Source organism: Neomonachus schauinslandi, chromosome 6, assembly GCF_002201575.2.
Source record: "Neomonachus schauinslandi chromosome 6, ASM220157v2, whole genome shotgun sequence".
NCBI lineage: Eukaryota > Metazoa > Chordata > Mammalia > Carnivora > Phocidae > Neomonachus > Neomonachus schauinslandi.
The window spans coordinates 25,735,418-25,759,794 of NC_058408.1; the positions used below are offsets into that span (position 1 = coordinate 25,735,418).

The 24,377-nt window shown below is 38.7% G+C and overlaps 1 protein-coding gene and 1 pseudogene across 6 annotated transcripts; one reads left to right on the plus strand and one right to left on the minus strand.

Annotated features, from left to right (window-relative positions):
* Positions 1 to 711: 711 nt before the first annotated feature.
* On the minus strand, positions 712 to 22,631 carry MDM4 (MDM4 regulator of p53). Of its 6 annotated transcripts, XM_021686548.1 has the most exons (10): positions 22,523 to 22,631; positions 20,958 to 21,032; positions 17,129 to 17,262; positions 15,830 to 15,885; positions 11,677 to 11,744; positions 10,844 to 10,943; positions 8,515 to 8,675; positions 6,765 to 6,914; positions 4,594 to 4,674; positions 712 to 2,204 (listed from the first exon to the last, which is right to left on the minus strand). In XM_021686548.1, the coding sequence occupies exons 1-10, from the start codon at positions 22,598 to 22,600 to the stop codon at positions 1,629 to 1,631; spliced, it is 1,479 nt and encodes a 492-aa protein (XP_021542223.1). In that variant the 5' UTR covers positions 22,601 to 22,631; the 3' UTR covers positions 712 to 1,628. The 6 variants fall into 6 exon arrangements, with proteins under 6 accessions (XP_021542223.1, XP_044771842.1, XP_044771843.1 ...); XM_044915907.1 differs by lacking the exon at positions 6,765 to 6,914 and having other exon boundaries at positions 22,523 to 22,600; XM_044915908.1 differs by lacking the exons at positions 15,830 to 15,885; positions 17,129 to 17,262; positions 20,958 to 21,032 and having other exon boundaries at positions 11,677 to 11,715; positions 22,523 to 22,600.
* LOC110577270 lies at positions 18,361 to 18,780 on the plus strand (annotated as a pseudogene).
* Positions 22,632 to 24,377: the final 1,746 nt, after the last annotated feature.

The following is a 24,377-nucleotide window of genomic DNA, read 5'->3' on the forward strand; positions in this document are numbered from 1 at the left end:
AGTGGAAAGAAACCCCTCACGGGGGGAAACAAGGCTGTTGTTTAAATTTGTTTGTTTTGTTTTGTTTTTTTTGACTTGGGCTTTTCTTAACAAGCAACTGAGGTGATTTTTATGATCAGTAAATTTGTTAATTCTAGGGCCATATGCAAACCCCTGGGCATACATCAAGATTTTTTCCATGGGGAAAGCAGACAGGAATATGTATAAGGACATCAGCTTAAAGATCTTCAATTTCCATATGTATTGCCCTAAGATTTATGTGCTCAGATAAGGCTTCTTCAGATCTAACATTTTTCTTTACTTATTTTCATTTTCACAACTGCCATACTCCCTATTTCCAAAAGAAAGGCTGACTCATACCCATCTAGAATCTTACTACGGGGCATTGCCTCAGAATGTAAAAAACCTCTGGAGGCATCAAACAAAAGAACAACAATAAAAAAAAAAAAAAAAAAAAAAAAACCAGAAAATTCTCAAGGGACAATGAGGACAGAGTAAAGCAAAGAGAGCTTCGGTTAAAAACTCTGCACCTCATCTATCTTAGAACTATAATTGAGAAGCTTGTGCCAGAAATGTGTTAATGCATTTATCTGAATTAAAAATAAAGTCAAACATTTTCTGACTGAAAATGAAATCTGATTCGGCTGGTGAATTTTAATATGAGAACAGGCTTTGCTACTTTATATGACAGGACTTCTTCTATAAATTTAATCAGCTAAATATACAGCTCCAAGGCTTTGCGAAAAATATTTTTAAGGCACATATACAATATATTGGATAGGGTATCCTTTGTAAGTACTTAAATTTATTTTTAAAATTTAGATGTCACATTAAACATGTGCAAAAGGAAAACTAACCGAGAATGAGAGCCATGAAATGGAGAAGGAACTGCTTGGAAAGGGGCACAAGGGACAGAAACCGTCCCCTTAGAGTAGCTTGTTTTAGGTTGGCTACTCAGATGTCTACAACTCACCATAAGGGAACACTTTGTTTGCTAATCATACCCCAAGGTGTAAAATGTGCAAAAGGTTATATATAGTTTTTCAAAATTCTTTCAGGGGTATGTTAGCAAAAATGCTCTTGTTTCTCAAGACTTTTCTTTTGGCTTATCTGAATTGTGTGGCCTGATTACAACCATAAAGTGATCTATAGCATTACACAGCTTGACTAATCAAATTACTTATGTTTTTTCCATTGTTAGCTCTAATATTTTTCTAAAAGCCACCTTGGATCTTGATGCCTAAGAACACTCCCTAACAGAAAAAAAGAATAGGGAATAAAATTAATTGAAGAAATACTAAATCTTCAAGTAACTGGGTAAGTGAACGAATTAAAGTACTTTTGTTTGTACTGACAGTTGCTTTCTCCCAGATCCTCATCTTTAAAGAGAGAATGAAGTGATTAACGCACCTTTTCATACTAATGGGAGTGCCCCAAATTGATAATCTAGTTCTAAAGAACTCATTCTCAAATTCCCTCTAAGTGTAGAAAGAAAAATGTTGTGACACACGGATGTTTACATAAATAAATAAACAGATGCAGTGGGTTACACCGAGTGGAGATGCTCAATACTGACATTTTGATACATACCTAGCCCGTTAATATTTCTCTGCAATTCATGGAGTCAGCTATGCTATAAAAACCTTAATAACCAACTGAATCTCTTTCTTGCAAATAGGGCATGAAGCCCCAGCCTTCTTCAATCTTCTGGCACAGTGAAAACAAGTGACAAGATGCCCTGTCCTCCCATGAATAATGTTCCCATCTCGTGGTCTTTTCTCACACAGACTACATGGCTTCAAGAGATTCTGGCAATCCTCCATGTTTTCTGTATCTGTTCTCTGTTCGAAAAGGTTATCTGATTGTTCTCCCATGCTTGATATGGTTTCCTGGCTTTCCGAACTGTGGGCCAAATCCAAGAATTCCACTGAGCTGCAGGGATCAAAAAGTTTGGGGTTTTTTTCTTCCTTTGTATATACATCTTTAGGTCTAACAACTGGAGCTGATATGGTTCTTCGGCAATCAGGGACGTCAATTCCTTCATTTTCCTTCTTTTCAGGTATGGCAGTGATATCAGACGTGGAGAGAGAATGGGTTAACTTAGAACAATCCGAATACCAATCCTTCCTCAACGCCCAGCAACGAAAACAGTACCTCTTGCTTGGAGAGTTAAATTTCTTGCACTCAGTACACTGCCACTCATCCTACAACGACAAGTGCAGCCGATTAATACTCACGTAGTGGTGACCGTGAAGCTGAGAAAAAGGGAGAGTAGGCCATATGTCATCATCTCACCAAGCTAGTGAGAGTCCAGACATTCCACATCAGTGGTCTAGCCTCGCATCTGAACATTCCACAGCCATGTGTAAGAAAGTCTAGAGAAGTTTTACAGTGACAGTGACAAAATCGCCATTTCAAGTCAAAATTTGATATAGCTATCTTTAAGAAAGTTAAATTCATTATTCTGGCATTTTGTCTAGTCTGGGTGGAATTTACATTGCTTGCTTTTCCCTGCTGCCTTCTTTTTTAGTTCATTTCTCATTGTACAACTTACTCTTTTATTGAGCAAGAGGCTAAAGAATGAAGAAAAGATAACACTTTCTTTCCTTCCCACTAATTAAGAAATGTTATAAAATTTGGCAAAAAGGAAGCTAAAATTAAAATGAGGTTTGGGGGCGCCTGGGTGGCTCAGTCGTTAAGCATCTGCCTTCAGCTCAGGTCATGATCCCAGGGTCCTGGGATCGAGCCCCGCATCGGGCTCCCTGCTCTGTGGGGAGCCTGCTTCTCCCTCTCCCACTCCCCCTGCTTGTGTTCCTGCTCTCGCTGTCTCTGTCAAATAAATAAATAAAATCTTTTAAAAAAATAAAATAATGGGGAGCCTGGGTAGCTCAGTCGTTAAGCGTCTGCGAGGGCTCAGGTCATGATCCCAGGGTCCTGGGATTGAGCCCCGCATCAGGCTCCCTGCTCAGCGGGAAGCCTGCTTCTCCCTCTCTCTTTCTGCCTATTGCTCCCCGTGCTTGTGCTCTCCGTCAAATAAATAAATAAATCTTTACCAAAAAAAATGAGGTTTGAAAACTACTACATTACTCATGCTCTCTCACTGCTCTCAGGATCAGAGGTCACTAACTGTTGTATGCCTAAACCCTACCCTCTGAAAAATGAATGTTCTTGCCCTTGGATGCTGGTAACTTTTTTCCTACTTCTCCATATTCAAATTAGGAGATACTAGAGCTCAGTGAATTTTAAATGCCTCACTTAATGCAAAGGTAGCTACCTGGAACAAGTCAAGAGTATTTAATGTGGATAATTGCCTGGCTTTGACAGGATCAGTGATTTAACACAGGCAAACTGGATTACTTTCAGAATGAAGGCTGCACACTTCATGTTTAGAAGGCCTAACTCAACTGCCTAGGCCAAGAGGCAGGGACACGACCATTTGTTAAACTGGTGGTCTTTAGATAGCGTCAAAACATTCTTGCCAGTTTAAGATCCCAGATCTCATCTCATCTATTTCATGCTATACAGAATCTCAAAGGCACTTCATAAAGACTTGGAATTCGTAACTGATGGTGTGTCATAGTCTAATTGGCATCATTTTTTTTTCTTTAGTAGTACATAAATAGGGCTTATTAAATTAAATGGCATCTTTGATTTGATGAAATACAGTCTATTTGCTTAATAGGTTTTCTGGGCCCAAGTAGCCACAGAAGTCTGATTAAGATGGAAACACTTATCTCTGCTATTTGTATTATCGTCAAGAACACTTAATGGACCAATATATTCCATTTTATTACTTAGCTACGCACAGACAGATAATTTACAATGCATTACCGTAACGGTCAACAGTGGCAGGCTGGGAGTTGGGGGAGGATCAACACCAGAGACAACCTACAACTTTTCTATCCCCAGGTAGCAAACTGTAAAATCCCCTCCCTTCTCCTTCCCCCACCACCCTTCCCAGCAAGTGAGCCAAGGGAAGTGCTGAAAGGAAAATGGGGAACTAGCATGAAAAGAGAAAGGCAAGGGGTATGTCTGAATCTAAACCTCGGTTGTCACATCTGGTGACAAATCCACACCTAATACCCAATAGCTTAATACTACATCTTCATTTACTAGCCCTCCATTAATGTAAACCTGTGTGGAAATTAAGCCATTTCCCACTGGTTTGTTTTTAAGAAAGCAGTGAAAATATGATCTTTATTCTTGAGAAAGAATTTTAGGTAGCTTACAGATCTATCTTTAGGATTATGGAGGGCTGTTTAGTGGGGAAAGTAGTATAGGACTATTTTAAATAACTCTGTGTATCCACTGCATCACGTCCAAAGAATTTTGTTAGCAGGGAGAAAGGCATACAGACAGGCATTTAAGTCACCCCTTTCAAGGTGGGGAGAGGATTAGGTCAACTCATCCTCCTCTTCTCCAAATCCCAATAAAAACCTCTAACAAGATATAAAGAAGCCAATATGTCTTAACACCAAGGAAAGCAAGATAGAAACGGGGGAAATGGCCTTCTTCAACACAAGTGCATTGCTGGAACGTTCACACTGGAAAACGCACGTGGTGCAAAACAGCTTTTTTACTAGCTACTCATACCTCGGAGGTAACTTCTACATCAGTATCATCACTTAGGGACTTAGAGTCCTCAAGGTCATCATTTTTTCCCACTTCAACCACCTGCGAGGGCAAAGACATCTCATTAGTAATGTTCACCTAGTTTAGATGAGGCTATAACCTGAGAGCAAAAAAGACAGAAGAGCTTCAATTTAGACCTCAAATTGTGCCTCCATCACTAGCACTTGAAAAGAAAATGGCTTGGGGTGCCTGGGTGGCTCAGCTGTTTAGTGTCTGCCTTCGGCTCAGGTCATGATCCCAGAGTCCTGGGATCGAGCCCCACATCGGGCTCCCTGCTCCGCGGGAAGCCTGCTTCTCCCTCTCCCACTCCCCCTGCTTGTATTCCCTCTCTCGCTGTGTCTCTCTCTGTTGAAAAAGTAAATAAAATCTTTAAAAAAAAAAAAAAAGAAAATGGCTTACATGACTCTGTGCACACCCAGTTGGCAGCTCAATAGAAGAAATGACTGAAAAGTGCCCAGAAGGCTCACCAAATACAAGAGGGCACCCGTATGTATGACTTCAATGAAAATAAACAGTAGCAGAGTAGAAAAGCTACAAATCATTAAATGTGGAAATTTTTTATCTTGAGAATTTATGCAGGCATTCACAAGAATAAGGACTGCATGAAAAAATGAAGTGAAAAGCACTACGTAAAATAAGGAACTGAGATGTGAAGAATGAAAAGTATTTTATGAAAAGTAAATTTCGTATCCAAAAGTAAAACTAGTTATGTGATACTCTGGTTGTCCCATAAAAACATGCCCACTGGGGCGCCTGGGTGGCTCAGTAAGTTAAGCATCTGCCTTGGGCTCAGGTCATGATCCCAGGGTCCTAGGATCGAGTCCCGCGTCGGGCTCCTTGCTTGATGGGGAGTCTGCTTCTCCCTCTGCCCCTCACCCCGCTCATGCTCTCTCTCTCTCAAATAAATAAATAAAATCTTTTTTTTTTAAAGATTTTATTTATTTATTTGACAGAGAGAGACACAGCGAGAGAGAGAACACAAGCAGAGGGGAGTGGGAGAGAGAGAAGCAGGCTTCCCGCCAAGCAGGGAACCCGATGCGGGACTCGATCCCAGGACCCCGGGGATCATGACCTGAGCCGAAGGCAGCTGCTTAATGACTGAGCCACTCAGGTGCCCCAATAAATAAATAAATCTTAAAAAAAAAAAATGCCCGTGGACCAGGAAACAGAAAGTCAAGAAATGTGGGAAGTGTCTTCTAAATTTTCTAACTCAGAATTTAAAATTCTAAAAATTAAAACCCTATTTTGTGATCTAGTGAATGGAATAAAATCAATTACGATACAAATAGGAACCTCAGTATGTCAACTTCCTCACACAAGTTCAACTATTTTAAGTTCCATCTCTCTCAATGGAAGTTTCCAAATGTCACCTTTGTCTTCATTCCAGCCACTTGGGAGTCCCTTCTAATGCCACTCATACAACTAGTCTAGCAGGACCCAAGCGTTGATCTGCCTATAAACATATCAAAATATCCTTCAGGAACCCAAATTACTATGAAAATCCCTCAAATTAAAAAGATGACCCTATTTAGATCTGTGTTTTGTTATACTTACTCAATAGATATTTACTGAGAATCTTGTCAATGTCAGGCATTGGATCTGCTGTCCAATCTCTTTTGAGACTTGAGCACATGCTTATATGACTTTTATTGTGCTCACACTATGTGTATTCAGAGTTCTCTCTTCTTTCCCCTTATTTAAACTCTAACTTATGTAAGAAGAACTCACCTGTCTATTCCCATTTAGATATGAGTGACTGTGGAAGACACTGAGATGTCCAAGAAGTAAGAATTTTTTTCCCTACAGGCTGCCACAGCCACTTTGAACTTTGCCTTGTTAGCAAAGCAAGGTCTCCAGAAGCAAAAACTCCACAGTGAGAGATTAGACAAGGAGGAAGGGGCAGCTTCTTGCTTCTAAGGAAGGAGGAGTTTTACCCATGCAGTCCTACCCTACTTTTAAGATAGTGTTGGTTAACTTAATGTGAACCTGAAAACTGGATACAGGAAAACAATAAAAGTAAAAGGGGGGGATTATGTAAGTCATCTGTGGTACAAAGGGTCAGGATACCAGATCTGAACAGATTATACTATGCGCACATAAATACAACCAACGTGAAATTTTTCCAAACATACCTTTTTGTCTCTTACTTTTCCTACTTCTTCACTTGTTTGTTCAGTGTCTGCAGCTTCAACTTTTATTCCCACACCAAATTGCTCTGATACAGACTCATTCAAAAACCACAAATCATCTGTGGTGTCTGAAACAATGGCAGTACCTATATCCTAATAGAAAAAAACAAATGTGAGTTTTTGTAGTCAGAGGCTTATTGGTGACATTGAACCAAGAGAAATGAACCCCAAACTCAATATCCTCACATACCTCCAAAAAACACCTAGCCTTTCTTCGGCGGACATCTATTCATTCAACAGATAACTACTTGGCACCTAACTATGTATAAACTAATGAATGGATATAGGGAGCCTGGCAAGGAATTTTCTATTTTAACAGTAAATCAGGTATAAGACCTGAGAAATAGTACCAAAAAGCTTAAAAGCTAAAGACTCATAGTTGCTCAACTAAACAGAACCCGTTCCCAAAATTTCCTTTCCAAAGGTGACACTCTGAGAACCTAGAAAACATTCTATTAACTGTGATATATTATTTCCTTTATGGCCAATAATGTTTACTGAAAGACACCTGGGTGGCTCAGTCGATTAAGCATCCAACTCTTGATTTTGGCTCAGGTCATGATCTCAAGGTCATGAGATCGAGCCCCATGTCAGGCTCTGCACTCAGCACAGAGTCTGCTTGAGATCTCTCTCTCCCTCTTCTCGCTCTCTCTAAACAAACAAATAAATAAATAACATCTTTAAAAAAAACAATGTTTATTGAAATATAAGAAATACTGATGGTAACTCAAATCTTCTGTCCTGACTCTTTCTGAATTCCTAAACGACTTTAAATATAACCTTCTTTCTGGGGCGCCTGGGTGGCTCAGATGGTTAAGCGTCTGCCTTCGGCTCCGGTCATGATCCCAGGGTCCTGGGATCATGACCTGAGCCGAAGGCAGATGCTTAACGACAAAGCCACCCAGGCCCCCCGCATCTATGGGTATTTTATGACATGCTTTTCTATACTATTCCTAAGAGAAAACGTATTATTTTGCCACTATTCTATATCCATTCATTTACTGAGCAAATACTCACTGAATTCCTATTACGTGTCAGATACTGTTCTAGGAACTAGGTAAGAGAATAAAGTGATGAATAATGTGAAAGCCCTGGACTTTCATTTCAGTAAGGGTAAACAGGCAATAGATATATAAACAAAATAACAGTTTTTCAAAGTGAGAAGTGCAAGAGAGAATATAAAATAAGATAAAGGAACAGAATGCTTATGGTTTGAATTAGAGTATAACACCGGAAGTAATAAAAGTCGTCAGATTTTGGATATGTTTTGGATAAAGAACTGATAACCTGCATGTGGCATATGACAGATACAGAAATCAATGCTATCCCTTTAGATCTGGCTGGAATAACTGGATAGAAGGTAGATTTGTGAAAAAGGAAAGGCCGTAAAGGAATGTTTAGAAAAAATTAAAAATAAAATCAAGAGCTCTGGTTTGAACATGTTAAATGTCAGATCATCTAAGTGGAGGTGTGGAGCAGGCAGCTGAATATAGAAGCTGGGCATTTAGAAAAGAGGTCAGGGCTGCAGATACGGATTTGAGCAGCAGACGCACACAGATGGTACTTAAAGTCATAGCGCTGAATGAGAATTCTTACAGAATGCAATGTGTGGTCAAGAGTAACCAAGAATGTTACTCTTTCAAAAAAAAAAAAAAAAAACAACAGAAAGTTCCTCTTCAAATGTGACATTTACCTGATTTGTCTGTAAATCAGTCGAGCCATTACTTCTAGGTGTATAGTTGCTCCTCAGGTTTCCTAAAAACCACCAAGGCAGCCCAGCTACATCCCACTCCTCAAACCCAAGGTCCAGCTTAGATGTCTCATCTTGCGTTAAGTTTTTTATGAAGTCTTCATCTACAGCAGTCAAATGGAAAGGACAGTAACTATGTACACAACACTAAGAATCAAAACTCGCTTTGTAACATTACAATCTCTTTTATAAGACAGGTAAAAAGAAATTTCTACAGCCAGTACGAAAGAAACAGAAATCAAATATCTCAGTCACAGAGCCCAGACCTCTTCTCAAATTTAGGCCTCATTCATTAGCAAGTAACGACACTAGAAGCAGATGATCATTTATCAAGCAATCTAAACTCTGAAAACATCCAAACAATGACATGGTTCTAGGAGGATTTCGAAATGGTTATTTACTGCCATGTTAAACATTCACACCACGGCATTAACTGAAGAAAAGACTTGCTCTAGTACATGATGCCCGATAATGGCCTGATCCATGAACTGCAAATGGTGGCAGCAGAGCGGCTGAACCTAAAGACAGAAGCAAGGCAGTCCGGACCGAAGGGGCATCCACAAGGTTGTCAAGGCAGTCTCGCTGCTACGTATTTAGGGATGTTTCTCACGAATTCATGTTTGGATAGGTAACAACCATTATAAAACACTGAACTCTAGGTTGTCTAAGTAAATCTATACCTATGTCCTTTCTGGATCAATGGGCTCTCTTTTGGAGTTATCTAAGATCTAGAAATATTGCAAACCCAAAACATAAGGCGGCACCACATATTCCAAGTAAAAGATCTCGTGTTGTACATCCAAATGACATTCAAGGTGATTACTAACGTAAGTATGGTGCTACCACAACATCCCATCATCCAATCTTTTTTTTGTTGTGCTATCCTCTTTCCCTACTTCCTCACTCTCCTCTACCTCTTCCCAATGCACCAGCCACACCAATAGCAACCACAGGTGCTTAAATGTGTTGAGGTACACGTGCTTGAAAACTTGCAATAAATGGGTCCCTGTCAGAACAAAAGATTACCTTATCTACTTACAAATTATGTTGAACCCTGCCCATTAAGTTCAGGGGAAAGTTCAGCTTTTCACTTACTCATTACTACAATTATCGAAACCCAAATTCCTGAGATGATGCCATATTAAAGTTATCCTCGTCTCTTCAAGTCCTCTAACATCTTGTAAAGGGAACAGAAATATCCTTTCCATGTATACAAAGTCTGTCCTTTCTACCTACACACTTTCCTGAAAATACTAAGCTCTTTATTCTCAAAATTTACAGCACAAACTAAATACAGTCTCTTGAATAGGCTATTCTTTTTTATTTCTGAGTAGCAAACAAGCAAGGACCTGCATTTAAAGAAGAAATTACACATTTAATACCATACAGACTGAAATAAACTCCAAGGTGACTAGGTAGCTCAAAATTCGGTTGCACGATAAACTGATTCAATTTTAAACATCTAAGACAATTACAGCAGCATCACTTTCTGAGATGTTGCTAGAGGCCTAACCTGCCATTGCTCCAAGTGTGAGCCAGTACCGAAACTAGAAACTATCATGCCATAAAATACCTGAGTAATTTATGATTTTATATACCTGTATAGAAAAAATTTTAGGAGATACTTTAGAAAGCAGAGCTTGGGGAAAACTTTCAAAACATCGATTAACTCATTCAACCTGACCATAGCATATCCAGTATCGATGGCAAAGACCTGAGAACTATCATCCAAGAGCAAAGGAACTGCTAGGCTTCTGAGGTCTCATTCTTGGCTCTGACAGACTAAGTATGCATCATCTTTGCAAACTTCAAAACTCTACAAAAATTAGCCTTTGCCTCAAGCAGACAGATCAAAATAAAAATCCTAACCAGACTGAATATATACAAGTATGTCCATATTTAAAAGGCCAAGGCAGGTGATTTACTAGGTGGCAAATTGAAAAATCTGTAGCGATCTTCTATTAGCATGCCAGCCAAAGGACAGGTCTTGCTCCATCCCAGTAAACACAGGTTGCTGAAAGAGCACTACCACCTTCCTCAAAGTTAACAAGGGTCACTAGGGTAAAGAAAAAGTTTTTAGAAAAGAATGAGAAGTAAGTATGACATATGCCCCTCCTACTTCATATGCAAAGAAAGTGCAGTATTATTTTTTGAGTTGTCTACAGAATGGTCTCAATTACAGCCAGTGCTTAATGTGAATAAATGTCATTTCTACAAGTCATCAACAAAAGAAAGAAAAAAAAAAAATGTATAGCCTTAATCCAAAGCTTACCTTCTCTAGAATTTCTGCATTTATGTTGTGAGGTAGGCAGTGTAGGAATATTGCCTTCTTCCATTCTTTTCCTGGAACTGGAACTTTCTTCTGCACTTTGCTGAAAGAAAAAGGGAAAGATGTCTATTAGTGCAGTAAAAATGACTGAGACCAGGGGATGTAGCAGTTCCATTCTGGCTCACCAGTTAGTGTGCGGCACAATGGGTTACACACAAGAAAGAGATCTCTGAAGTTCACAACAATCATCAAATAAAGGCAACATCTCTCCTTAACCCACTGGGAGCAGAGCTAAGAGAATCCCAAACCTGGGGGGGGAAAGAAATATCTGCACAAAAGGCCAAAATCCACTGTTAAAAACAGGCTCTGGATGTAAAGCCTCTCTACTACAAAATTAGGCATAATTCAGAAAACATGTGAAACCCTCAGCATATACCAAGATGATCGTAAAGTCTTCCCAGGTCTGGAGAAGATTTAAGAATGGCCTGACATGAACTTAATTGCAAAAAGCCTGTTAAAATCTAATAAAGCAGTTTTCTCAAACACCTATATACATAGACCTCACACACACACAGGCATACACAAACCCCAAAGGAAATGCAACTGGAGGAACTGAAGATCAGAAGTGCTACATCCCAAAGAAAGATTCAGAGACTGGAACTCTGTTATGGGCAGAACAGAGAAGTTTCACTCTGTCCCTGGTCTGTGAACTCCCAAGAACCTTTCTTATTAAATTCTTACCACATTCAGAGAAAGGTCTTGGGAGTCCAAGATCCATAGGTACAGAGAAGGGGCCACTCTGTACAACAAAAGAAGTCACCGTGTGGTGATTTTACCTTCAGTTGGTCTTGACTTGGAATATCCATACTGTGATCCTGTGCGAGAGCGAGAGTCTGAGCGGCATCTGGATAGCAAGTAAAACAAAAGGAAAACCTTCCCTGGTAATAACCATTCTTTCCACATAAAAAGGACCTCAGCAAACAACCCTGGAGCCAGGTTTGCTCCCTAAAAATGTACTTCTCCGTGTTGGCTGGACAAGGCTCTCATCCAAAAGGGAAAAATCAAAACTGGTAAAAATGGCAAAGACCATGATAGGCTATATTCAAAATGTATTACCAAAATGTAATCTGGGAGAAAATGAAAAATAACTAAAAAATGTTCATGGCAAACTTTCAAATTTTAATATGAAAGTGATTCCAACCAAGAAATAATGAAGAGTATCTTTTATTATCTATTCCCACAGGTTTTTTATTATTCAATCTGCCTAACTTGTAAACAACAGCAAAAAAAGTTTGGCCTTTAATTTTTATTTTCAACTGTTAAAGTTATACAGGGTTATGAAATCTGAAAATCTGGGATTTCCCCCACTTCCTTCATCACACAATAGCACCTCATGGAAACTTATATTCTAAAGTGTCAATGATGATTTCCTGGCTTAAACTCCCATAACCTGAATATAGAGTAGTTGTTTTTAATTAACAAGTTTTATTTTTCCCATTTACTATAAACATCTCCTAAGAAGGAAGGGAGAGCAGATAAAGTTTTTCTCAAAGCCAGTGAGAAGCAAAGAAAACAATAACCTGAGAGAAATTCTTAGATAGTCTGAGAGAAATGTATTTCGAGGACGTGGAAACTTTTCAAGCAGAACAGAAGATGAAAACTGAGCTATAGGAAAACGACAAACTGCAGAGAATTTAGTAACCTAGACTGCTCATTATATGAGGTTATATGTAACGGAAATGTTCCCAAATAAGTGTACCAAGGGTTGGGTTCATTAACTACTATCAGGTCCAGAGATAAGACACTTAAGGAAAACCTCATCCTCACGTAATAAAGACTGCCAGAGAAAAGAATACGGATCCTACAACTGGTCTGATAATTCAGCTGTTTTGCACAAAGCAAACAATTTCAAAATTGTAATTATAAAGAGCATGACTTCTACAAGCATTTTTATAGGTAAATGGAGAATACTGAGAAGTTTAAGAGACAGCATTTTCTGACCGCAGTGATCTTCAAAGATCAACTAACGAGACGATGCAGATAAAGCATTTCTTTAATAAAGCAACTTGCTTACTGTCATTTATAGTTCTAACACCTCACTATCTTCCTTAGGTTAAAACATTTAGAAGCAGGGGCGCCTGGGTGGCTCAGTCCATTGGGCATCTGCCTTCAGCTCAGGACATGATCTCAAGGTCCTAGGACTGAGCCCCACGTCAGGCTCCCTGCTCAGCGGAGAGTCTGCTTCTCCCTCTCCTCCTGCCCCTACCCCCACTCGTGCGCGCAAGCTCTCTCTCTCTCTCACACTCTCTCAAATAAATAAATAAGATCTTTAAAAAAAATAAATAAAACGTTTAGAAGCAAAAAAATTATCTGGGAAAACCACAATGTACAAAGGAATTGTAAAATAAATTTTGTCATATACATTTCATTTTGTTGGTATACATGTGGAGATGTGGACAAATGATTCCTAAACAACCACCTTTACTTTAAACAATGATACTTTCTCAACCATCAAAATAAAAGGTTTAACTCACTTACAAAGGTGTACAACAGATGATATAGAAAACATTTTTCTCATTTGTCCTTTTAAATAAAACACATGCAACCCAATTTATTCAGATCAACAGAGATAACCAACTACAGGCACCAATGCAAGTGCAAGTCAAGAGCAGACAATCATAATTACTTCGGGGCAATATTCTGGTTTTGAATATTGTACTACGGTTATATAAGATGTTAGTTACCATTTGGGGAATCTGGGTAAAGAATACTTGGAACTCTTTATTATACTTTTACTACTTTTTTGTAACTAAAATTATTTCAAAGTGACAAGTTTAAGAACAAATAAAATGTTTTAAAGATTTAATGTTCAGAGAGAAAAATGTGTTCAAAAAAATTGGGGCAAATTCTGTTATGACATCAGTGTGTAGTACAATGAAAAGAGCAAGAACCAGTCAGTCAGAAATATCTGTTCTATCAATTATCAGTGGCAACTAATCTTGGACAAATCACTCATTCTACTAAAAAAGCAAAAAACAAAAACAAAACAAAACAAAAAACCCCTCCGTTTCATCATCTGCAGCCCTTCCTCACAGGGTTATTGTGAGGATCAACTGAAATGTTATCAAACTGTTCATTTTAATAGATGGCATGTTAAATGCTGCAAGTGCGAGAGAGAGAGAGGAAAAGTGAGAATTACACCCACTCGAGTTATCCAGAGAACAGATCAATCAGAAAACAAATGCTACTGAAAGAGCAGATCAGCAAATATAAAATCCTCTGTGTATTTCAAGCCTGCAGTGAGTATCCCAGGAAAGCCCTACTATTTCACAAGTGACTGAATTTCAATAAAGCACCATATTATTTGCAAGTCCTTCCCACTCAACAGAAATTTACAGCTGGCTGAAGTGGGCAAAGTGGACAAATGGCTCAATGAAGTCAACAGGCTCCAAAATTCAATGTAAGTTCAAAATCACATTTCAATACAAAAGCAGTCTCTCTGCTCTCACGTTAAATCATAAATCTTTATTAGGAATGGATTCTTTTCAATTATTTGTTTCACTAAACTATTAAAAGATAACCAATCTGAAAGAATTACAAACTTGGGCTTTCTTTAAAGGATAAGGTTAGGGGTGCCTGGGTGGCTCAGTCGGTAAGTGTCTGCTTTCGGCTCAGGTCATGATCCCAGGGTCTTGGGATCGAGCCCGCTTCTCCCCCTCCCACTCCCCCTGCTTGTGTTCCCTCTCTCACTGTGTCTCTCTCTGTTAAATAAATAAATAAAATCTTTAAAAAAATAAAAATAAAAATAAAGGATAAGGTTACCTAAAATCTAATTTGAAGCTCACAAAAGGGCTTCACAGAGGAATGGAGAAAAAAAAAAAAAGTTTCATTATTTGGAAATGAGTAAAAGACAGGGTTACATTTAAGTTATATCCAGTTGATTGATCTCTAACACATCATACTTCAGAGCCCAAAGCAGCCCGCTTCCTGCACCTACCTAATAAACTCAAAAGGCAGTATTTAAAATATATGGAATCAAGCAAAGGGTGTTAGGACAAATTGGCATTCATATAACAGAAAGCTAAAACCATTAGGTGAAAGGTTCTTGGGGAACCCTGACAAACAGATGGATCAGAGGAACACCACATGAGCCCATGGAATCAACATCACTGAAAGAGGGACAAGTGGACCTTACATAACTCGGATGTGATGGAACAGATGTACAAAGCACCACCTATGACACCTTCTCAGCAAAAAACTTAAACTTGAAACTATTCAAGCATTACCAGCTTACCGAAAATAGAAGAAATAGACAAACACGTTAAACAACATCACAAGAATATAATCTGCAACCTCTAGAATTTGGGAAATTCTATAGGACAAATGATTCATTTCTTCAACAAATAAATGACATAAAAATAAAAGGAGGATTGTTTTATAAAGATGCTTAGAGACACATCAACCAAGTGCAATGTGTGGACTTTGTCTGGATCTTGATTTCAACAAGCCAAATGTAAAAGACATTTCTGGGATGACTGGGGGTAAACTATATATACACTGGCTATTGGAGAGTATTATGGAGTTATTATTTACTTTATTATTATTAATTTTGTTGGGTGTAAGAATGACACTGTAGTTATGTTTAAAGGAAAAAGGTCTTTATGTGTTAGAGATTTTAAAAGTATGTCCAGATTAAAAAATAATAATAAAATTACGAAAAAAAGAAGTATGTCCAGATGAAGCAAATGTGGCAAAGTGTTAACAATTACTAAGTCTAAGAGATGGGCATTATACTAATCTATTTTCAGTATGTTTGAAATTTTTCACAGTGAAAAGTTAACATCCCGGTAACATTCTGTATGACAGGTATCCCTCCCAATCATGCCAACACAGCATTTCATTTCCATCTTGATCCTCCTCGTTTTCCCATCATTTGCCCCCTTGAGCTCAAAGCTGTGATACAGTCTGAAGAAATAGGATGTGACGTACCTGTAGTAGCAGAGGCTAAAGTGACAAGATTCTTTCTTAGCATATCATAGAGAGGGCTGTCAGAGAGAAAAAAAAATATATTAATAACCTCATGGTTTTCCATTAAAACGTTACATGTCTATCTGATACGTGATTTTCCAACTTTCTCTATAACGCATGGAGAAGCAGAATGTTTTCCCCAGAATAGGTTTGTAATTATTTAAATGTCAAGATATTCATGTCCAAGTGCTTGTGTTACTCTGCCCCCATTAAGAAACTAATTAATTTACATTTTATTTAATTAGCTAACAGTAACACAAGATTTCCTTTGGAGACCATTCCTTCCCACTAGGAATTAAGTTTTACAATTTTAATTGAGGAAGGGGTGGAAGGTAGTCTTACCAAAGTAAGACAAAATGAGCTCAGAAGAAACAGTCATCACAAAGCTATAGAAAGAAAACATTGGCTTCTCAATTACTAATTAGCTTTTGACTCTATAACAACCATATACGCCCCATGCAGCTGGAGAAAGTCACACAACAGGTCAGAGAAGCTCTACTGTGATTCTTTTTTTCCTTTTTTTTTTTAAGAGAGAGAATGAGTGGGGTTAAGGGAAGAGGGAGAAGCAGACTCCCTGAACAGCAGGGAGCCCGATGCGGGGCTCGATCCCGGGACTCCAGGATCATGACCTGAGCTGAAGGCAGACGCCCAACCGACTGAGCCACCCAGGCGCCCCTCTACTGTGATTCTTATGAAGCCCATCATTCGACCTCAAACTGCCCAGCAATGCTACATTTCTCTCATCAGCTCACTCTTCCTCTCTGTAACAGCTGCCTCACAAAATTCTAACCTAGCCACATCAAGCTCCTCCTACCCAGGCCTTTGCACATGATATTCAATCTGCCAGAAGCTCTCCAACACTCTCCTAGAGCGCCTCTCTCTCCTCACTATCCTGCAGCTCTCAGCTCAAATAGCACTTCCTCAAGAACCGTACCTTGACCCCTAAGACCCTAAATCCCACCCCCAACACAGCTTCATGTGCCTCTTGTCTGTAACACCCACAGTATAATTTTACCATGTGCTGGTGTGATATCCTGATTAAGGCGGGGAAGAGCATCTACTGTCTCACTGCTCTCTCAGCTCCGCAGAATCCAAGACTGTTGCTCACTAACACGTTCTCGGGGCCTCAAAGGTTACCTGACATATGTAGGCCCTTGAATATTGATTGACTAAAGGAATAAATAACCATTAATATCCTATGGAGACTGAGTGGTTAGAGATAAGCACCCAAGAAGACAAACAAACCCTCACTCCTCTTACCTTGGATCTTTCACGGAGAAGCTCTGACGTCCTAGTAGTTCCCCCAAAAGGTCTCCACCACAATACACCATATGCTGCTCCTGCTGATCATAAAGCTGCTTCACCATTATGTACTGGCCTAGGTAGTGCATGACCTGCAGGGCAATAAAACAGTATAAAGAGGTCTGTCCAACAGCTCCAAAGAACACAAATTAGTTATGGTAAGATAAGGGAAGTTAGCTAGAAAAAGAGAAAACACATATTAGCATGACTGTCAGTGCTTGTGTAAGGAGTCCTACAACAAGATGGTTGTCCCCAACTACTAGGTTCATCCATTTATTATCATGCTGGACATCAAGAGACTCTTATTTTTTAGAAGAGAGATGTAGTGGTCTGACAACGAGAACAAGTGTTGAATTTACCTAGTATCCCCTCAAAAATTTTCTCACCAGTCCAAATAAAGAGGTCTGTTCTATGACTAGAAGTAATAAACCTTAAATGTGCCTGGGTCTTAAAAATATTTTCCAAGTCCAGGGACACATAACTACAAGATGCCTTTGACGCATGTTCACTTAATTCCTTTTTGGCAAAAAAAGTACAATGGTTAATAAGCCATCAGCACTGTAAGTGCATAAAACATAGAATCTAGTATCTATCAAATAAAAATTTATCTGGCTCTTTTCAGAGTTCACAAAAATGGAAGGAACTCAGACAAGTTCATGATTCAAGTTTTAAATTATCTATTTTTTCCTAATGTTTTCTCTATGCAGATTTTTTTAAAAGGCTTAATAATTAAGTTCACTTAATGACAGTCAGAACTTTGCTGTCATAGATCACAAGCAGACCAAAGCAGCTATCTTTATCCTTAGGTCCCAACTTCTCAGGAATTATTAGATATCTGCACAGAAGATTTTTCCAACACTGTTCCCATTATATTGGTACAATAATGCTCCTAAGCTCCCTCTATACCAAGCAACATTTCACCCCAGACAATCAAATATCTAGGGGGGAAATAAGATGGGGAAGAGCATCCACTGGAAGAAAAAGGAGGAAGTTTTATATTTATATCTGTCCAACTTCCAGAAGAAATAAATTCACTCTAAGTATACAAAATAAGATCTTCTAAGACAGTATAGATCATCTACCCTATAAACGTGTACATAATTGTTTGCAGCCACTGCCGCACCATCACAGTCTCTAGCTCCCCGAGCTCCAGATGAAGGAGAAGGGGGAGTAAGTAAGGTCTCTATTCTATGGCTTGTACAAAGCAGACCACTTGCAAATCAACCGGTGGTAAAGCTCTGAGGAAGCAACTGATTACAAAAAGCCACTTGCAAGAGTGTGCCCTCTTCTGGAGGGGTGAAGAAACCTCATCATTACAGCCGGGTACCGTTGCACTCCGTGAAATTAGACATCAGAAGTCCACTGAACTTCTGATTCCCAAACTTCCTTTCCAACATCTGGTGCGAAAAATTGCTCAGGACTTCAAAAGAGATCTCCGCTTCAGTGAAGCTACTGGTGCTTTGCAGGAGGCAAGTGAGGCCTGTCTGGTGGGCCTTTTTAAAGACACCAAACTGTTTGCCATCCATACCAAACATGTAACAATTATGCCAAAAGACATCTATCCAGCTAGCACGCAACACATGGAGAACGTGCTTAAGAATCCGCTATGATGGAAACCATTTCATTCTTTAAAAAAAATTCTTCTTCCTATTGGTAGTTCTGAACATTAGATATTTTTTTTCCCATGGGATCAAAAAGTAACTAAGTATATGATTACAAGTGGAAAAATAGGGGACAGAAATCAGGTATTGGCAGTTTTTCCATTTTCATTCATGTGTGAGTTTTTTAATATAAATGCAGGGATCTAAGGCATCCATGCAAGTCAAAACGTTTCAGTGAACAAGTCTCAGCAGTTCAACTTCATAACAATTATAAATAAACCTGTTATATTTTTCTGGACAATTCGGATTTTTTTTTTATTTTTTTTAGATTTTATTCATTTATTTGAGAGAGAGAGAGAGCTCGTGCGCGAGAGAAAGCACAAGCAGGAGAGTGGCAGAGGGAGAGGGAGAAACAGACTCCCCGCTGAGCGCAGAGCCTGAGGCAGGGCTTGATCCCAGGACCCTGCAATCAAGACCTGAGCCTGAGCCGAAGGCAGAGGCTTAACCAACTGAGCCACCCAGGTGCGCTGGATTTTTTTTTTTAAACAAGTAAATTTCTGGAGCACCTGGGTGGCTCAGTCGTAAGCGTCTGCCTTCGGCTCAGGTCATGATCCCAGGGTCCTGATCGAGCCCTGCATTGGGCTCCCTGCTCGGCGGGAAGCCTGCTTCTCCTCTCCTGCTCCCCCTGCTTGTGTTCCCTCTCTTGCTGTCTGTCAAATAAATAAATTAAAGCTTTAAAAAATAATAATAATAAAAATAAAATAAACAAGTAAATTTCTTACTGACAGTAACTGTATGGTGTTGTAGCATTTTTATCATATGGTAGATCCATCCATTCACTATATTTTTCTGAGTTGTCCTACATGCAAGTACGTGTTTTTAATGTTATCTGTCTTCTGTGCTGTTCCTGTAAGTTTACTATTAAAATGCATTAAAAAGGGCACCTGGGTGGCAGTCAGTTAAGCGTCCAACTCTTGGTTTCGGCTCAGGTTGTGAGACGAGCCCCACACTGGACTCCGGGCTTAGCACAGAGTCTGCTTAGCACTCTCTCTCCTTCCCCCTTTGCCCCCTCCCTCCTACCTGCATGCTCACCTGCACGCTCTAATAAATCAGTCAATCAATCTAAATAAATAAATAAATAACGCATTAAACTAGGAGCACCTGGCTGGCTCAATCAGTAAAGCCTGCAACCCTTGATCTTGGGGTTATGAGCTCGAGCCCCACATTGGGTGTAGAGATTATTTAAAAATCAAATCTTAAAAGAATAATAAAATAAAAATAAATGCATTAAACTAAAAAAATAAAAAATTAACAATGTGTACATAATTACTACTCTTATTATACCATACTGCCTCAATGTACATATTGAGAACCAATATTTAAAAATAAAATTTAAGAAATTATTTATGCACCAGATAGGGTCAAAATTCATAATAGAGAGCTTCACGTAAACGGACTCTAATTTTTTCCCCAGTAAAACATTCTCTCTGACCAATATGTACTTAATTTCTTAACCCAGGAAAACTCTACCATGAGATTGAAGGAGATAGCGTAATTCATCGTAACAACCTTATTGATAGAAAATTCCATACTTCAGGGCACCTGGGTGGCTCAGTTGGTTAAACACCAACTCTTGGTTTGGGCTCAGGTCATGATCTCATGGGTCCTCAGATCATCGCGATCGAGCTCGAGGCCGGGCCCCCAACTCAGCACGGAGGCTGCTTGAAAATTCTCTCCTTAGCATCCTTTAGATGCTAAATAAGTTATTTAAATGCATAAGTGTTTGAAATAACTCACAGTGCTCAGAAGAGTATCGGACACATTTATAATGAAAAACTACTGCATTTAATTCCTGCCTGGCAGTACATCCTATAAATCATAGACAGTGTCATTTTTTAATCTTGTACACGCTTTGCATTTTAACTGAGATCAATGAATTAACGGTTAATTTTATGTTTGGCTGACAACATACTTCAAAAGGATATTTAAAGGAAATATGAAGTTCAGTTTAGCTCAATGGTCTTTAAAACAAAGCAAAAGTTCCCTCTCTAGTACCTCAGGCAGAGAATTTCCTTTCTTGGGTCTGATTTCAGAACTATATACTCATCAGCTTCTACTTTTTTTATTTTCATCAGCCTCTACTTCTCAGCTGTTCTTATAACTGAGAATTCTCTTTGATGGCTTACCTCTTTAACAGTGAACATTTCACCTTGTGCACCTGCTGCCTGCAAAATCTTCAAAAGTGGCTGTTTTGGTCGTACCTGATATAAACATAAAATAAACCTGCTATTTATATTCCAACTAGATTGGTTTCTGAAACCCTAGGGAACAAGAAAACCTCATTTTTTTTTTAACAAACCCTGGTAGATACTTACCATCTAATAACATACAATCTTCCAATACATACAATAATAGCAGATAATCAGACTAACTACTTGTCACCTCTCTGAAAAATCCCATTTTCAAAAGACAGCTACTAGGATGGCCAAGATAAAAAGAAAAAAGGAAACAAAAGTAAGTATTGGCAAGCGTGTGGAGAAACTGGAACCCCTGTCTACTGCTGGTGGGAAGATAAAATGGTTCAGCTGCTGTGGAAAATAGTTAGACAGTTCCTCAAAAAGTTAAACACAGAATTACCGTATGACCCAGCAGTTCCATTCCTAGGTATATACCAAAAAAACCTGAAAGTAGAACTCAAACAAGTATTTGTACACCAGTGTTCACAGGAGCATTATTCACAATAGCTAAAAGATGGAAACAACCCAAATAGCACCGACAGGTGAGCAGATAAATCAGATGTGGTATAAACACACATGGGATAGTGACTCTGACATTTCTTGACTCTGTGGAGTCTGTCTTTAGCCACACAATTTTATCTTTAAAATTTTTATGGTCAAAGTTGTCTCTCTCTTCCTCTTACCACCTCTTTGGTTTTGTCTTATTTAAGGCCCCCTTCATCCTAAAGTTTCACAAGCATTTCCTAAATTTTCTTCTAATATTATTTCCCTTTTTACATTTAAATCTTCATCTACCTGGAATTTGTTTTTGTACAAAGTTTGAGGTCTTCATTTGTTTCCTTCCAGAGATGGACAATTACATCAAAACCATCTATTACATAAGCCACATTTTCCCCCATCAAATCCAAATTCCACCTTTATCATACACTAAGGTACACAATACTATACATATTGTGCAATGTTTATGAAAACACAAGACCAAATTATGTATTTTTATATGTTAGAGGAAAAGATCTGAAACAAGACACACCAAATTAATAACAGTGTTGTCTTAGGGGGAGGGGGCTTTGGGGGAAGAAGAGAAGAGACAGTCAAGGAGTCCCTATAGATAAATACTTTATAAATACATTATAAAATTGGATTTTTTAATAAGAATGTATTTGCTATATTTACAACTTAAAATTAATTTTTAAAGAAAACAAGCTTGTTAAAATGAAGTGAGAGAAACAGAAAACATATAACTTGACCCCAAATTCTCCACAAGCCACCCATACTCTAAAACACAAGTTTTCAAAATGTACCGTATTTTAAGCAATCTGTAACCTCATCTTTATTTAATCAATAATCAATTCAAATTTTGAGCACTGACACCATTTCCTAGTTTCCCTAATATGGCATTTAAAAAATAATCCATTCTGCTCTACATAAAATCCTAGTAAGTGAAGTCACCTACATGCTCCAACTCAATTTTTTAAAAGCTTACAGAAAACTAGGAATGCCTAAAAATGATTTACCTGATTGGTTTGTTCTGGAGAGATCCTGCAAGCACTGTCAGAAGTTGAACACTGGGCAGAGGTGGAAAATGATGTCATTTTGGCAGTGAAGAAATTGTCGTCTGCTGATAAATCTAAAAGGAAAAAAAAAAACCATGAAATCTCTTCTAAAGTAGAAAATTCTCACTTTAAGATTTACAAAATAGCAGCCAGCAGAAGTAAAAAAAAAAAAAGACACACGTATCAGAGTGCCCTACACAAATGCGATATATCCATATGCGGTTCTTGATACTTCTTATCCCTAAGTTCAGATCCTACAAAAAACTTTAGAGTTTAATTAATAGTCAGAGCCATCTATGCTTCCCTCAGGTAAAGCCTGAAACAGAAACAGGTTCAGGCATGCTCCAACCTCCACAGTGATGATAATGAGTAAACTGTTTTAGCTGAAAGTCAAATTTACAATCACTACCTCCCCAATGGATATCAGGGTTTCAGTAACTCCTCCTCTCTTGAACAGTGCTCAAGAGCACCTCCTGGAAGACAAATGATGTAGAGCTGGGGGAATTACCAAGATTAAGTAATAGATTTAAGATTCCAAGAGCGCATCAAGAAAAACCTCTGCAACATGTTGAAACATGTTTTGGCAAGGAACTACAAGAAAGTGAGAATCAAATTACTCAGTATCCGTTAAAGCAGCTTTTAATACCTGCCAAACCCAAAGAGTATACAGCAACTAAATACCTACAAGATGGGTTAAGCCAAGGTGGACATTTATCATCAAGGAATGATATAAGCATGAAATGAAATAGTAAGGTTTAGTTAAAAATTTTCACCTCTACCATCTCTCCTTTAAAAAAATTTTCGAAAAAAGCTTTAAGAGGGAAAATAAATTTTTAAATAAACTTGTTGAAGTTTACCGTTTTCTAGTAAAAAGGTGATAAATGATCAGTGAAATTTATGACCAACAAGCCACAGCAGGGAAAGGGTGAAAGGGGCCTGGAAAAACTGACAAATAGTCTGGCTAAAACTAACAAGATTCCTCAATCTTCTGAGAATACTTACTAACTGTAACAAAATACAAATTTCTCCCTTCCCCATCTGCCTTCCTTGCTACAAAATGGGAAGTCAAATAGGATACAAGCAGAATTTACAATTTTAAAAAGCAGCTAGCTTCTAATTAGCATTTCAAACCTTATACCTAAAGCGCCAGTCCTGATCTTCCCAAACCTGCCAGTCCTGCAGCCTTCCCCATCTCAGCAACCGGCAACTCCATCCTTCCAGTTGCTCAGGTCAACGACCTTGAAAGCCATCCTTGATTCCTTTTTCTTTCACATTCCACACCCAGTTCATAAATAGACTCTAAAGCTGTATCTTCAAAATATATCCCAAACTCTAACCCTTTCCCACCACTTCAGTTATTACTGCACTAATCCAAACCACCTACCTCTCAACTACACTACCCTCCTAAGGTTTTCTTGCTCCCACCCTTGCCCCTTGAGCTCCTAACCTCCTCCTTTTGTCTGCTCAAATGTCAGTTTACCGAGGCCTTCCATGACTACCCATTTTTAGAACTGCAACTCCCAGCCCCCAGTATTCCCTATCTCCTTCCCTGCCTTATTTTTCTTTACTGTCCTTGTTACCAACCAACATACTATACATTTTAATTACTTATCATGTAAAACATAAGCAGCAAGTGGGCAGGGATTATTATTTATTCATTGATTAATAAATCCTTGGTGCCTAAACTTGACAATTACATACACTGTAGAGCAACATGATGGATACAAGTATCAGTAACAGTGTGGATGGGGGGTGCCTGGCTGGCTTAGTCGGTGGAGCATACGACTTTTGATCTCAGGATTGTAAATTCAAGCCC

Excerpts from the sequence above, each read along its gene's own strand:
- MDM4 (XM_021686548.1), bottom strand. The coding sequence starts at position 22,600 with ATGACATCATTTTCCACCTCTGCCCAGTGTTCAACTTCTGACAGTGCT. Across the intron at positions 17,263-20,957 it reads AAATGTTCACTGTTAAAGAG|GTCATGCACTACCTAGGCCA; the intron begins GTAAGCCATCAA and ends ATTGCCCTGCAG. Across the intron at positions 4,675-6,764 it reads GAAAAGTAAGAGACAAAAAG|GTGGTTGAAGTGGGAAAAAA; the intron begins GTATGTTTGGAA and ends TTGCCCTCGCAG.